Source organism: Hypanus sabinus, chromosome 19 (assembly GCF_030144855.1).
Source record: "Hypanus sabinus isolate sHypSab1 chromosome 19, sHypSab1.hap1, whole genome shotgun sequence".
NCBI lineage: Eukaryota > Metazoa > Chordata > Chondrichthyes > Myliobatiformes > Dasyatidae > Hypanus > Hypanus sabinus.
Window position 1 is genome coordinate 5,545,837 of NC_082724.1, and position 15,286 is coordinate 5,561,122.

Sequence of the window (15,286 nt, forward strand, 5' to 3'; positions counted from 1 at the left end):
ACATGCTGACAGAGGTGGTTTCTTAACTACCTTTTTGCATCATGTACACCTCTCTGGGATTTATATGTGAGGCAGACACGAGTGGGTGGGGGGGAGTGAGGGTGGAAAGAGAAGTAGACTCTCGCAAGCTTCTAATTTCTCATCTATATTCCCATCATTGCCTTTTCTTTTCGGGGTGCCCGATAAGGAATGAGGAGGTAATTTTTATTCAGTGAGGGGTTGCCCAAAATTAACTTCAACATAATTGTGGACTCAAGCCGTGCAGGTAGAACATAGAACATTACAGCACAGTACAGGCACTTTGGCCCACAATCTTGCGCTGAACTCTTAACCTACTCCATGATCAATCTAAATCTTCCCTCCCACATAGTCCTCTATTTTTCTATCATCAATGTACCTATATAAGAGTTTCTTAAATGCCTCTAATGTCTCAGCCTCTACCACCACTCCTGGCAAGGTTTCCACATTCCATTGACTGTGTTAAAAAATATAATAATGATAACCTTACTTCTGATATTCCACCCTCCTCCCCCCCCGTACTTTTTCCTCCAGTCACCTTAAAATTATGCTCCCTTGTATTAGTCACTTCCACCCTGGGAAAAAGTTTCTGGTTATCCACTCAGTCTGTGCCTCTTAGTATCTTGTACACCTCTATCAAATCACCTCTCATCCTTCTTTGCTCCAAAGAGAAAAACTCTAGCTTACTCAGCGTTTCCTCTTAAGACATTGTCTCTAATCCAGGCAACATCCTGGTAAATCTCCTCTACACCCTCTATAAAAAGTTCCACATGCTTCCTATAATGAGGCAACCAGAAATGAACACACTGTTCCAAGTATAGTCTAACCAGAGATTTACGGAGTTGGAATGTTATATATGTCCTGCCTTATCCCACACAGCCGCTAAACGTTGTCTCATTTTTACTATATACTGTACCAGCAGTTATGGTTGAAATGACAATAAAAGTGACTTGACTTGACGAGATAAAAGAAAGATTAAAGACCAGCTTTATTTTCACTTGTACATCAAAACAGTGAAATGCATTGTATGCGTCAACGACCAACACAGTCCAAGCACATGCTGGAGGCAGCCTACAACTGCTGCCTTGTCCCAGTGCCAGCATAGCATGCCCACAACTTACTAACCTCTACTTCAATGGAATAGAGGAGGAATCCCAATGGAGACCCTCAATGGAGAACATGCAAATTCCTTACGGACGGAGGTGGGAATTGAACTCCAATCACTGGTGCTTTAAAGTGTCATGCTAACCGCTACACTAATGTGCATGTAGTACTATAATTGTGTTTTCACTTTCACCCTCACCATGCAGATGCTGCTTCTGACATGAGACAAGTGCATTAACTAGGACTTCGTAAAGTGTAGTCACAAATCCCTCTCACTTTATTCATCTTGCCTTTACTGTAAATATGTTTGTTATTGTCACATATTCCAAGGTATAGTGAAAAGCTTCATTCTGCATACCATCCATACAGGATCATTTAATTACAACAGTGCATGGAGGTAGTACGAGGGAAAACAATATTATCATCATTATGTGCCATGTTGTATGATGTAGATTATCATTATCTCATAGAAACATAGTAAACCTACAGCACAGTACAGGCCCTTTGGCCCACAAAGCTGTGACGAACATGTCCTTACCTTGGAACTACCTAGGCTTACCCATAGCCCTCTATTTTTCTAAGCTCCATGTATCCATCCAGGAGTCTCTTTAAAGACCCTATCGTTTCCGCCTCCACCACCACTGCCAGCAGCCCATTCCAAGCACTCAGCACTCTCTGTGTAATAAAACTTACCCCTGACATCTCCTCTGTACCTACTTTTAAGCACCTTAAAACTATGCCCTCTCATGCTAGCCATTTCATCTTTGGGAAAAAGTCTCTTGACCATCCACACGGTCAAGGCCTCTCATTATCTTGTACACCTCTATCAGGTCATCTCTTATCCTCAGTCGCTCCAAGGAGGAAAGACCGAGTTCACTCAACCTATTCTCATTAGGCATGCTCCCCAATCCAGGCAACACCCTTGTAAATCTCCTCTGCACCCTTTCTATGGCTTCCACGTCCTTTTTGTAGTGAGGCGACCAGAATTGAGCACAGTACTCCAAGTGGGGTCTGACCAGGGTCCTGTATAGCTGCAACATTACCTCTGGGCTCTTAAACTCAATCCCACAATTTATGAAGACCAATGCATCATATCCCTTCTTGACCAGAGTCAACCTGCGTAGCAGCTTTGAGTGTCCTATGGACTGGGACCCAAAGATCCCTCTGATCCTCCACACTGCCAAGAGTCTTACCATTAAAATTATATTCTGCCATCATATTTAACCTACCAAAATGAACCATCTCACCTTTATCAGGGTTGAACTCCACCTGCCACTTCTCAGCCCAGTTTTGCATCCTGACAATGTCCTGCTGTAACCTCTGACAGCCCTCCACACTATCCACAACACCCCCAACCTTTGTGTCATCAGCAAATTTACTAACAGTCATAACAATGATTGTTCTTGGCAAATTTTTCTACAGAAGTGGTTTGCCATTGCCTTCTTCTGGGCAGTGGCTTTACAAGATGGGCGACCTCAGCCATTATCAATACCCCTCAGAGATTGCCTCCCTGGCGTCAGCGCTCATATAACCAGGACTTGTGATATGCACCAGGTGCTCATACAACCATCTACCATCTGCTCCCATGACTTCAGGTGACCCTGATTGGAGCGCTAAGCAGGTGCAACATCTTGCCCAAGGGTAACCTGCAGGCCAGTGAAGGGAAGGAGCAACTTACACTTACTGTGCTAGAGGCATATTTCCACCCTGCCACCCAAAAACAATAACAGAATTCAGAATAAAAAATTACAGTTACAGAGAAAGTACGACAGAGGATAAAGGTGCAAGGTCACATTGGAATGTGAGGTCCGGAGCCCATCTTATTGTACTAGCAGACTGATCATTAGCCGTGTAACTATGTGATAGAATTTGTCTTTGAGCCTGGAGGTATGTACTTTCAACAATTTTGTATCTTCTGCTCAATAGGAGCAGAGTGAAAAAGAGAATGTCTGTTGTGGGAGAGGTCTTTCATTATGTTTATAATGGAAAGCTTAATGTCATGGGATTTGAGAGAAAATGAAGACAAACTTTAGGAGGTTATGCACAAGATACTGGAGCAACTCAATGAGTCGCCAGCATCTGTGGGGGAAAATGGACCATCAACATTTGGGCTGAGACTCTTTCATCAGAACTCTTGACCCAAAACTGTGACTATCCATTTCCCCCCACAGAGGTTGCCTGACCTGCTGAGTTGCTCCAGGTTCAGCATCTGTTGTCTCCATTCAGTAGGTTATGTAGATGGACTTAGTGAGTGGATAATGACTTGGCAGATGTGGAAAAATGTGGTTGCCCTCTGTTGACGAACTCAATAAGGCAGTCGATTGCCTAGCAAGCGGTAAAGCTCCTGGAAAAGAAGGCATCCCACCTGTGGTCATAAAGTCTGCTCTGCTACACCACCTGCTCAAACTTCTCTGCCAGTGCTGGGAGGGAAGGTCAGTACCTCAGGACACGTGCAACTCCAACATCGTCACCCTGTACAAGAACAAAGGCAACCATGGTGACTGTAATAACTACCAAGGCATTTCACTTCTCAGCAGGTTTTTTCTCATGTGGTACTCAACAGGTCTACAGGCACTGGTTGCTCGCATATGCGCAGAATTACAGTATGGGTTCCAAGCGGGATGGTCAACATTTGACATGATCTTCTCACTACGCCAGCTCCAAGAGAAATGCTGAGAGCAAAGACAACCACTGTACATGGCTTTCATTGACCTGACAAAAGGCTTTGACCTGGTCAGCAGAAAGGGCCTCTTCACACTGCTCCAAAAGATTGGATGCCCCCACAAGCTCCTCAGGATGATCATATCTTTCCACAAAGGCATGCAAGCTACAGTCCAGTTTAATGGCTCATCCTCGAATCCCTTCCCAATCAGGAGCTGCATGAAACAGGGCTGCATGCTGAAGACACTCATAAGCATCTTCTTGAAATGAGCTAAATCTTTTTTATGCTTGGTTCAATGTTCCCAACACTGACCCCCCCCCCCCCCCACAAAGGAGAGTCGCTGATGCAACCTGCAGCTTGGTCATCTCTGAGGCCGAAGTACGCAGGTGTTTCTAACAGGTGGACAGCTGCAAGGCTGCGGGACCAGACAGCATCCCAGGGCAGGTACTCAGAGTGTGCCCGGCACAACTGGCAGATGTGTTTACAGACATTTTTAATCTCTCCCTTTCTCAGTGTAGAGTGTCCCTCTTGCTTCAAAACATCCAGCGTTGTTCCTGTACCTAAAAAAGACCAAGGTAACATGTCTGAATGACTGGCGTCCTGTCGCACTCACCTCAATAATAAGCAAATGCTTTGAGAGGCTGGTCAAGGATTACATCTACAGCTTGCTGCCACCCACACTGGACCTCCTACAATTCATCTACCAACACAACAGATCAACAGACGACGCAATAACCACAGCTCTACACACCGTCCTTACACATCTGGAAAAGAAGGATGCTTATGTGAGAATGCTGTTCTTGGACTACAGTTCAGCACTCAACACCATAATTCCGTCCAGACTCAACAAGAAGCTCAGAGACCTCGGCCTTCACCCTGCCTTGTGTAGGTGGATCCTGGATTTCCTGTCAGATCGCCAGCAGTGTTCAAAGCCCCTTCCTTTACTCTCTGTATACCCATGACTGTGTTGCCACCCACAGCTCCAATCTGGTCATTAAATTTGCTGACGACACTACACTGATGGCCTAATCTCAAATAATAATGAGGCCGCCTACAGAGAAGAAGTTATCACTCTGACACAGTGGCGTCAAGAAAACAACCTCTCCCTCAGTGTTGCAAAAACAAAGGAGGTGGTTGTGGACTACAGGAGGAATGGAGACAGGGTAACCCCTATTGACATCAATGGATCTGGGGTTGAGAGGGTCAACAAGTTCCTCAGCATACTCATCACCGAGGATCTCAAGTGGTCTCTACATACCGGCTGTTTGGTGAAAAAAGCACAACAGCACCTCTTTCACCTCAGATGGTTGAGGAAGTTTGGTATAGGCCCCCAAATCCTAATAACTTTCTACAGGGGCACAATTCAGAGCATCCTTACTGGCTTCATCACTGACTGGTATGGGAGCTGTACTTCCCTCAATTGTGGGCCTCTGCAGAGAGTGGTGCGGACAGCCCAGCACATCTGTAGATGTGAACTTCCCACTATTAGAGACATTTAAAAAGACAGGTGTGTAAAAAGGGCCCAAATGATCATTGGGGACCTGAGTCACCCCAACCACAAACTCTTCCAGCTGCTACCATCCAGGAAATGGTACCACAGCATAAAAGCCAGGACCAACAGGCTCTGGGACAGCTTCTTTCACCAGGCCATCAGACTGATTAATTCATGCTGATACTATTGTATTTCTATGTTATATTGACTGTCCTGTTGTGCATACTATTTATGACAAATTACTATAAATTGTGCATGGTACATTTAGACAGAGACGTAACATAAAGATTTCTACTCATGTATATGAAAGATGTAAGCAATAAAGTCAATTCATTCCATTCAATCGTTCATTCATTCATTCTCTCCCTGCTACTGTCCCATGCCTTCAGTTCATCAGAGGACAGAGTATACCACCACACCAGAAGCATTGGCAGGCTGTTCCAACTTGCACATCCAAAAGCAACAACCAAATGCAACTGGTACTGATAATGGAGTTGTTGTTTGCAGATGATGCCTCCCTGACACTCGGAGGAAGCCCTCCAGAGACTCATCAATTGCTTCACACTCGCCTACAGAGACTGAAGTACGTCTATCAGCCTCAAGAAGAGAAACGTCATGTGCCAAGATGTCAACAAGACACCAAACATCTACATAGGTGGCTACACCCTTGATGTGTTCACCTACCTTGGCTCCACTGTCTCAAGCAACCTCTCCCTTGAAGTTGAACTCAACAAGTGGATTGGCAGAACAGCAACACTGATGTCTCGTCTGGCAACAAGTCTGGGAGAACTCCAAAGTGACCAAGAACACCAAGATGAAGGTCTACCAGGCCTGCGTGCTCAGTACACTCCTGTGCGACAGTGAAACATGAACAACCTACTCTCACCAAGAGCGCTGCCTAAACACATTCCACTTCTGCTGCCTCAGAAGAATCCTGAGCTTCACATGGCAGGATCACGTTCCAGTCAAGCACATTCTAGAACAAGCAGGCATCACAAGTATGTTCATCCTCCTCATTTAGCATCACCTGTAATGGCTTTGTCACATCAGCTGCATGGAGAATGGCCAGATCCCCAAAGACATACTGTATGGAGAGCTTGCCACCAGCACCAGACAGACCCACTGGAAGACCAGCCCAGCATTACTGAGACATCTGTAAGTAGAACCTGAAAGCAGGGAACATTGACCAAACAACCTGGGAAATTGTGGCACCCAACCACAGCAGTTGGAGACAGACCATCAGGGCAGGTGTAAAGAGGAGTGAGCAGAAGAGAGAAGAGCAGCGGGAAGCAAAGAGAGAGCAAAGATGGCTAAGGGAAGCATCAACATCAGCACCTTCCAGCCTAGCACAACATTCACTAGCAGAAACTGCAGCAAGACCTGCTGCTCCAAAATTGGACTGCAATGGACTGACCCGTAGCGTCCACTATATTTCCATTATTCTTTAAGACAGATGGATGTCATCATCATCAATGACTTAGCAGATGTGGAAAATGTGAAGTTCTTCACTTTCTTAAAAAGAGTAGAAAAGTAATTTTATAAATGAAGGATTAAAAATGTGCCAGTCTTCAGGACAACCAGGTTCTCCTTATACATAAATTACTAGAAGTTAACAAGCAGGTAACAGAAAACAAGTAAAAAGATAAATGAAATGTTGCCTTTGATTGCAAGTGGATTTGAGGACAAGATTTAAAGACATGTTACTGAAATTGTACAGGGACCACTCAAGGAGTATTGAGTGCAGATCTGATCTTCTTACCAAGGAAAGATTCATTTGTGATCGAGGAAGCATAACAAAGGGCTGGAGAGAGGGTGTGGTTGAAGTAGGTTGGATCTAAACCATGCAGAATTGAAAAGAGGGACATGATCTTATTGAAATGTACAAGATCCATATGTGACATAATAGAGTCAGAGGAGGGATGATTCTTGCCCTTAAGTTTGGAATGACCATCTGAATACACCTGTTTTACCTGTACAAAGAGTCACGTACAGGTAAAAACATTTCTTCATGTATCTGAAGACAGATACATGAAGAAATGTTTTTTAACTATACAATGTGACTCTACAATCCTACACCTAAGAGGACTTACAGGCACACAATCCCAGAATAGGTTCAACATGGAAGTCAAGTTAATTTTCCATGTGTGGAGATATATTTGGAAATGCTTAACATGCTGTGGAGTGAAACTAGCCAGTTTGATCTTTGAAGGAGGTGATACAGATCAGGTGGACTTCCGTCTTTGCTGCTTTATAATGGGGGAATGAAGGATGATGCAGTAAAGTGTGCCCAAATGAGGAGCAATTGATTACTTATCAGTAGCTAGGTCAGTAACTATAGATCACTGAGATCCCTCTTGCCTTTCCTTTCAGCTATTGAGATTCATTTTCTTGTAGGTATTACAGGAAAAATAAAGAAATACAATAGAATTTGTAAAAAAACAAACACCTACATAAAAAGACTGACAACCAAGTGCTGTGCAAAAGAAGACAAATTGTGTAAATTTAAAAGATGCTGAGAATGTAAATTGCAAAAAGTCCTTGAAAGTGAGTCTATAGATGCTCAGAGTTGAGATGAGTGACAGTTCAGGGCCCTGATGATTGTTCCTGGTCCTGGTTCATACTATGGCACCACTGATGGTAATAGTGAGAAAAGATCATGGCCTAGATGATGGTGATCCTTGATGATGGATTCTGCTTTCTTGTGGCAGTGCTCCATGTAAATCTGATCCCAGATTTGAAGCAAGAAGGCTGCGAGTGGAATGTCTGAAGGGATTTTTGGAGAGAAGACATTTTACTACTCGGGGTTAAGAGGGGCAAGACTGCGCAAGCACGTGACGTCATCCAGTAGAGAGTGGGAAGAGTTTAAAAAGGCGTCCGCCAAATACAGCGGGCAGCATTCGGAGTGGGCAGTGGAATGAGAGGGCTTTAGCTCAAATGGGGCTTTGGCGAAGAAGGGTCAAGGCGAAGAACCGATTCTTCAACTTCCCCAGCGGGCTCTTCCCTTTCTCCTGTGGTCCTCTTCCACTAACATCCGTTGTTCTGTCATGGCAGATGAAATCAGACACATGCCATGCTCCTCCTGTGACATGTGGAAACTCAGGGAGGCTGACAGTGTCCCTGAAGACTACGGGTGCAGAAAGTGTGTCCAGCTGCAACTCCTGATAGACTGCATGGCAGCACTGGAGCTGTGCATGGACTCTCTTTGGAGCATCCGAGATGCTGAGACGGCACATTTAGTGAGCTGGTCACACTGCAGTTTAAGGATCTAAGGAAAGATAGGGAATGGGTGACCAACAGGAAGAGTAGTTGCAGGAAGGTAGCACAGGAGTCTCCTGCAGTCATCTCCCTCCAAAACAGATAAACCGCTTTGGAGTCTGTTGGGGGAGATGGCTCACCAGGTGAAGGCAGCAGTAGCCAGGATCATGGCACCGTGAGTGGCTCTGCTGTGCATGAGGGCAAGAAAAAGAGTGGCGGAGCTGTTGTGGTAGGGGATTCCATGGTAAGAGGAATAGAGAGGAGCTTCTGTGGCCATAAACAGGACTCCCGTATAGTGTGTTGCCTCCCAGGTGCAAGGGTCAGAGATGAATCAGAGAGGCTGCAGGGCTTTCTGAAAGGGGACAGTGAGCAGCCAGCTGTCGTGGTGCATGTAGGTACTAATGATATAGAAAGAAAGCGGGATGAGGTCCTACAAGCTGAATTTAGGGAGCGAGGAGATAAAGAGCAGGACCTCAAAGGTAATCATTTCAGGATTATTACCGGTGCCACGTGCTAGCCAGAGTTGGAATGGCAAGATAGCTAGATTGAATATGTGGCTTGAGTGGTGGTGCAGGAGGGAGGGTCTCAGATACTTGGGGCATTGGAACTGCTTCTGGGGGAGGTGGGAACAGTACCGTCCAGACGGTCTACATCTGAGCAGGGCTGAGATCAATGTCCTAGAGAGATTGTTGGCTAGTGCTGTTGGGGAGACTTTAAACTAATATGGCAATGGGATGGGAAACCACACAGAAAAGAAGAGGGAAGTGATGCAGCGTAGATAGAGTATGAAAGTAAACAGATAGTGAAAGTTTTTATAAATATATAAAGCAGAAGAGGGTGGCTAAAGTCAACGTAGGCCACTTGGAAGACAATAAGGGGAAATTGATATTGGGTGATAAGGAAACGGCTGAAGCATTGAACGACTATTTTGTGTCGGTCTTCAGGATGGAGGACATGTCTAATAATGCCAAAGAAGGATGTTATGGATGAAATGGGAGGTGAGGACCTCAATAAAATCACTGTCACTAAAATCAAAGTGATGAGAAAACTAGAGGGCCTTAAGGTTAGATGAATCCCCTGCTCCCGATGGGATGCATCACAGGGTGCTGAAGGAATTGGCAGAGGTTATAGTAGACATGTTGGTAATCATTTATCAGAACTCTCTAGTCTCTGGGCAGGTCCAGCGGATTGGAAGACAGCAAATGTCACGCCACTTTTTTAAAAAGGATGTAGACAAAAAAACGGGCAACTATAGGGCAGTTAGCTTAACATCTGTAGTCGGGAAGATGCTTGAAGGTGTCATTATTTTTTTTTTGAAAACTTTTTATTGCATTTTTAAGTAGTTACAAAATGAAGTATGAAAAAAAATGTATATAGCCCTTCCCCCCTCCCCTTAACCCCTTCCCCCTAACTGCCCTATAGAAAAAAAAGAGAAAGAGAAAAAAAAAGAAAGAAAGATTGCCTGTTGTTGGAAGATCTCCACATGCTCCATGGAATTCGTAATAACTTTAATATGTATATTTATTTCTTTCCCCAAATAACCAATTGTTTCATCTTCAGAGCATCTATAGATTTAATCCTGTCTTTTGTAAATAAGGGCTCCAAATTTTCAGAAATGTTTCATATTTATCTCTTAAATTATAAGTAATTTTTTCTAATGGAATACAACCATAGATTTCTTTCTTCCAAGAGTCTATACTTAAATATGTATCCAATTTCCAAGTAACTGCAATAGCTTTTTTGGCTACTGCCAGTGCAATTTTTATAAATTCTTTCTGGTATTTATTTAGTTTGAGTTTCGGTATTATCCCTTCAATATCACCTAATAAGAGTAATATTGGATTATGAGGTAATTGTGTTCCTGTAATTTGTTCCAGTAAAAGTCTTAAATTGGTCCAAAAAGGTTGAATTTTAGAACAAGACCAAGTAGAATGCAAAAAAGTACCAGTTTCCTGGTTACATCGGAAACACTGATCCGATAAGTTTAGATTTAATTTATTTATTTTTTGTGGTGTAATATATAATTGATGTAGAAAATTATACTGCACTAATCTTAACCGAACATTTATTGTATTTGTCATACTATCAAGACATAGTCTTGACCAATTTGTTTCTTCAATTTTAATATTCAAATCACTTTCCCATTTTTGTCTTGACTTATGGACTCCTTGTTTAATTGCCTGTTTTTGAATCAAATTATACATACAAGATATAAATTTTTTAATATTTCCTTTTTGAATTAAAATTTCTATTTCATTAGATTTCGGCAATAACATTGTTTGACCTAATTTTTCTCTTAAATAAGCCCTTAATTGAAAGTAACAAAATAAAGTGTTATTTGATACTTTATATTTATACTTTAATTGATCAATTATTTATCTTTATAATTATAATTATCTTTTTTCGAGAAAGATAAACCGGCATGGATTAGAATAGAACTAGATAAAATAGGAGAAAACGTACCAGAAGATTTTATATACAAATGGGAATCTAAATGGATACGGGAAAAGAAAGAATCTCCTATATTAAAACATTTGATTGACTTATGGAATAAGATAAATGTTGATGATGAGGCAAAAAAATCTTTATTAGCAAAGAGATCTTCAATTCAAAATAGACTTATTCCTTTCACAATGGACAATCAACTTTTATATAATTGGATTCAAAAAGGGATTAGATATATAGGGAATTGTTTTGAAGGAGGTATATTAATGTCATTTGATCAATTAAGGTGTCATTATTGAAGAAATAGTGAAACATTTAGAAAGGAGTGGTTCCATTAGACAGATGCAGCATGGATTCAGAAAGGGCAGGTCCTGTTTGGCAAGTTTACTGGAGAGAGGACATAATGAGTGCAGTGGATAGAGGGGAACAGGTGGATGTCATGTACTTAGATTTCCAGAAGGCGTTTGATAAGGTGATGTACAAGAGACTTATAAATGAGATTCAGATGCATGGAGTCAGAGGAAGTGTATTGGCATGGATAGTGGATTAGTTAATCGATAGAAGGCAGAGAGTTGTTATAAATGGATTAAATGAATGTTTCTCTGGTTGGCAGTCTGTGGTGAGTGGGGTGCTGCAGGGGTCAGTGCTGGGCCCACAGCTGTTTACCATTTACATTAATGATTTGGAAGAGAGGACTGAGTGTAGCGTAGCAAAATTTGACACTAAACTGAGTGGAAAAGCAAATTGTACAGAGGATGTGGAGAGTCTGCAGAGGGATATAGATAGGTTAAGTGAGTGGGCCAAGGTCTGGCAGATGGAATACAACATTGGTAAATGTGAGATCATCCACTTTGGAAGGGATAATAGAAGAGCAGATTATTATTTAAATAGTGAAAGATTGCTGCGTGCTGTTATGCAGAAGGACTTGGGAGTGCTTGTGCATGAATCGCGAAAAGTTGGCTTACAGATACAACAGGTTATAAGAAGGCAAATAGAACATTGGCCTTCATTGCTGGAAGGATTGAATTCAAGAGCAGAGAGGTCATGCTGCAACTATACAGGGTACTGGTGAGGCTGCACCTGGAGTACTGTGTGCAGTTCTGGTCTCCATACTTGAGGAAGGATATACTGGCTTTGGACGCAGTGCAGAGGAGGTTCACCAGGTTGATTCCAGGGATGAAGAGGTTAACCTATGAGGAGAGATTGATTCACCTGGGACTAAACTCTCTGGAGTTCGGAAGAATGAGAGGGGATCTTATAGAAACATACAAAATTTTGAAATGGATAGATAAGATAGAAGTAGGAAAGTTGTTTCCATTGGTAGGTGAGACTAGAACTAGGGGACACTGCCTCAAGATTCAGGGGAGAAGACTTAGGATGGAGATGAGGAAAAACTGTTTTTCCCAGAGAGTGGTGAATCTGTGGAATTCTTTGCCCAGGGAAGCAGTTGAGTCTTCTTCACTAAATATATTTAAGAAACAGATAGGTTTTTACATAGTAAGGGAATTAAGGGTTACGGGGAAAAGGCAGGTAGATGGAGCTGAGTTTACGAACAGATCAGCCATGATCTTACTGAATGGCGGGGCAGACTCAATGGGCCGGATGGCCTACTCCTGCTCCTATTTCTTATGTTCTTAAATGTGCTCAATGGTGGGAAGGGTTTTGTCTGGAGTGTACTGGGCTGTATCTATCTTCTATGAACCTTTCTATTTATGTTTCCATGATTTTAGCCTACTGTTTTCCCTGCTAAATATGTCTGTTGAACAATTTGTGGTATATTGATGTTAATATTTGTTTGTGTGGCAGGTACGCTGTGCAGCTCCTCACCCCTGCAAACCTGCTGGCGAAGATAAATGGGAAAGAAGCCATTGAGAAGGAACACGTGGAGGAAATCAACGAACTCTTTTATGATGCCAAGTCATCTGCAAAAATTCTTGCTGAGCACCAGGAAAAGTACATGAAATGATAAGTGTATGAATGGGCCAATGAACCGAGGTGGTCTGTTTGGAAATTAAAAGAACCTGTAATGGAAATAGCCAGCAAGGTCATCAGAGCTTGTGGAAAGGAGGCAGGACGGTGTTGGGACAGAGGATATCAAAATGGAAATTGTTTGTTAAATAAAATATTTTTATTTGAAGTAGACTTCCAAATTGTCCTTTCTTAGATATTTTTTTCTTTTTATTGAGAGTTTTGTAAGAGTGGGTAATAAAAATGCCACTCTCCCTCTTAATCATTGTTAGAGTCTATATTTTTCAATGGGAAATGGTGGTGTGTCATCCTGGGGAAGGAACAGCAAAATTAGAGGTGGGCGCGAATCTAAAAATACATGGTGACTGGTGTCACATTGAAGGATTTGGTTCTTGTGGAGACTGGTGATAGATGGTGTGAGGCTGTTTCCTGTGTGGGGGGTTTCCAGAAATAAGTGACATTAATTTAGGAGAAGGGTTCAGTTAAAGATTTGGGTAAGGAAATATTTATTCTAAGGATCATAAATCTTTGGAAAACTGTAGTATCTTTAGTGTCTAGTTTTTGGTATTTGCAAATATTTGAATAGATTGTTAAAATTATTGATGGTGAAAATTCCTAAATTTGCTCTAGGGTAGGGTTCCCAATCCTTTCCATGCCAAGGACCCCTATCATAAACCAAAGGGTCTAGGAACCCTGCTCTACAATTTTACAATTACTATTTTGGGCTAGGTGGATACCTGCTAGGAAAGGATAACTCTGAAATGGAGCACAGCAAAACGAGTTCCTGCTAAAGAGTCTCAACCCAAAATGCCAGCTGTTTATTCCCCTCCATAAATACTGCCCGACCATCTGAGCTCCTCCTGCATTTGATGTGTATTGCTCTGGTTTTCCAGCATCTGCAGAATCTCTTGTGTTTATTATCTATTGCCTTCCATGCCTTGGCATTTCAAGAATACAAGAACACTATGTTTCTATGCTAGTATCCATGGAGAGGTTGAAGGGCAAAAATATCAGCCCAAAGTATCAAATGCATATTCCCCTCCAAAGATGCTGCCTGACCTGCTAATTTCCTCCAGCATTTTGTGTATGTTGTTCTAGATTTTCAGCATGTGCAGAATCTCCTGTGTTTATAAAACAAATTCCAGATCTCCTGAGCTAGACATTGGCTACTCGGCAGTTCAGAATCAGGTTTATTATCACTGACTTATCTGATGTAACGTTTGTTGTTTTGCAGCAGCAGTATAGTGCAAAGATATAAACTACTGTAAATCCAAATTAAATAGTGCAAAATAGTGATAATGGGGTAGTGTTCATGGATTCATGAATTGTTCAGATCATTTAGCTGTCAGTGACAGCTAATGCTAAGCCTTGCAAATATCCTTCAGTGAGTGGCATTTGTGACAAGGAACTCTGCCTGCAAAACCTAAAATGAGATAGAAAAGGCAGTTAAAATCTGAAATTAAAAACAGAACATGCTGGAAACATTCAGTGGGTCAAGCAGCCTCTGTAGAGAGAGAAACAGAATTGATGTTTTTTTGTGCCTCTGAACCCTGCTGCTTTAACTCCAAAGAATTAACTTGCAGCTTGATTCAGTGGTAAGGAAGGTAAATGCAATGTTTGCATTCATTTTGAGAAAACTAGTATATAAAAGCAAGGGTGTAATACAGAGGCTTTATAAGGCATTAGTCAGACTGAAGAATACTGTGAGCAGTTTTAGGCCTCTTAGATAAGAAAAGATGTGCTGGCATTGGGGAGAATCCAGAAGAGGTTCACGAGAATGATCCTAGGAATGACAGGGTTAACATACGAGGAGTGTTTGATGGTTCTGGGCTTACACTCGCTGAAGTTTAGAAGGATGAGGGCAGATCTCATTGAAAACTATCAAAAGACGTGGATAAAGTGGACATGGAGAGTGTGTTTGCTTTAATGGGGGATATAGGGTTGAGAGAACTAATAAATCAGCCATGATGGAATGGCAGAACAGATTCATAGGGCCAAATAGCCAAATTATGCTCCTATATCTTATGGTCTCATCTCTTCCATAAGCACACTGACAGATTTAATATTGGTGATTGGTTTATTGTTTTGCATGCACTAACATGCAGTGGATAAACTTTGTTTTGCATGCTATCTATCAATTTCAAAACTTAAATACATTGAGATCGTACAAAGAGAAAATATCAATGCAAGATATAATTACAAAGTAAGTGCATTGCAGGTAGCCAATAAGGTGCAAGGGCCACAAGAAGAGGTCAAGGCTTCATCTTTATTGTACAAAATGTCATTTCAGGAGTCTTAAAGCAGCAGGATAGACCATAAGACATAAGAGGAAAATTAGTCCA

General features: G+C 42.1%; 1 protein-coding gene across 1 annotated transcript in view; it reads left to right on the forward strand.

The window, feature by feature from the left end:
• ruvbl1 (RuvB-like AAA ATPase 1) overlaps positions 1–13,118 on the forward strand; it is an 83,914-nt gene extending 70,796 nt beyond the window's left edge. The window contains exon 11 of the mRNA XM_059943931.1: positions 12,783–13,118. Coding sequence (XP_059799914.1) covers positions 12,783–12,942 — 160 coding nt within the window. The 3' untranslated portion in view covers positions 12,943–13,118. The remainder of the gene's footprint in view (positions 1–12,782) is intronic.
• The last annotated feature ends 2,168 nt before the right edge of the window (positions 13,119–15,286 follow it).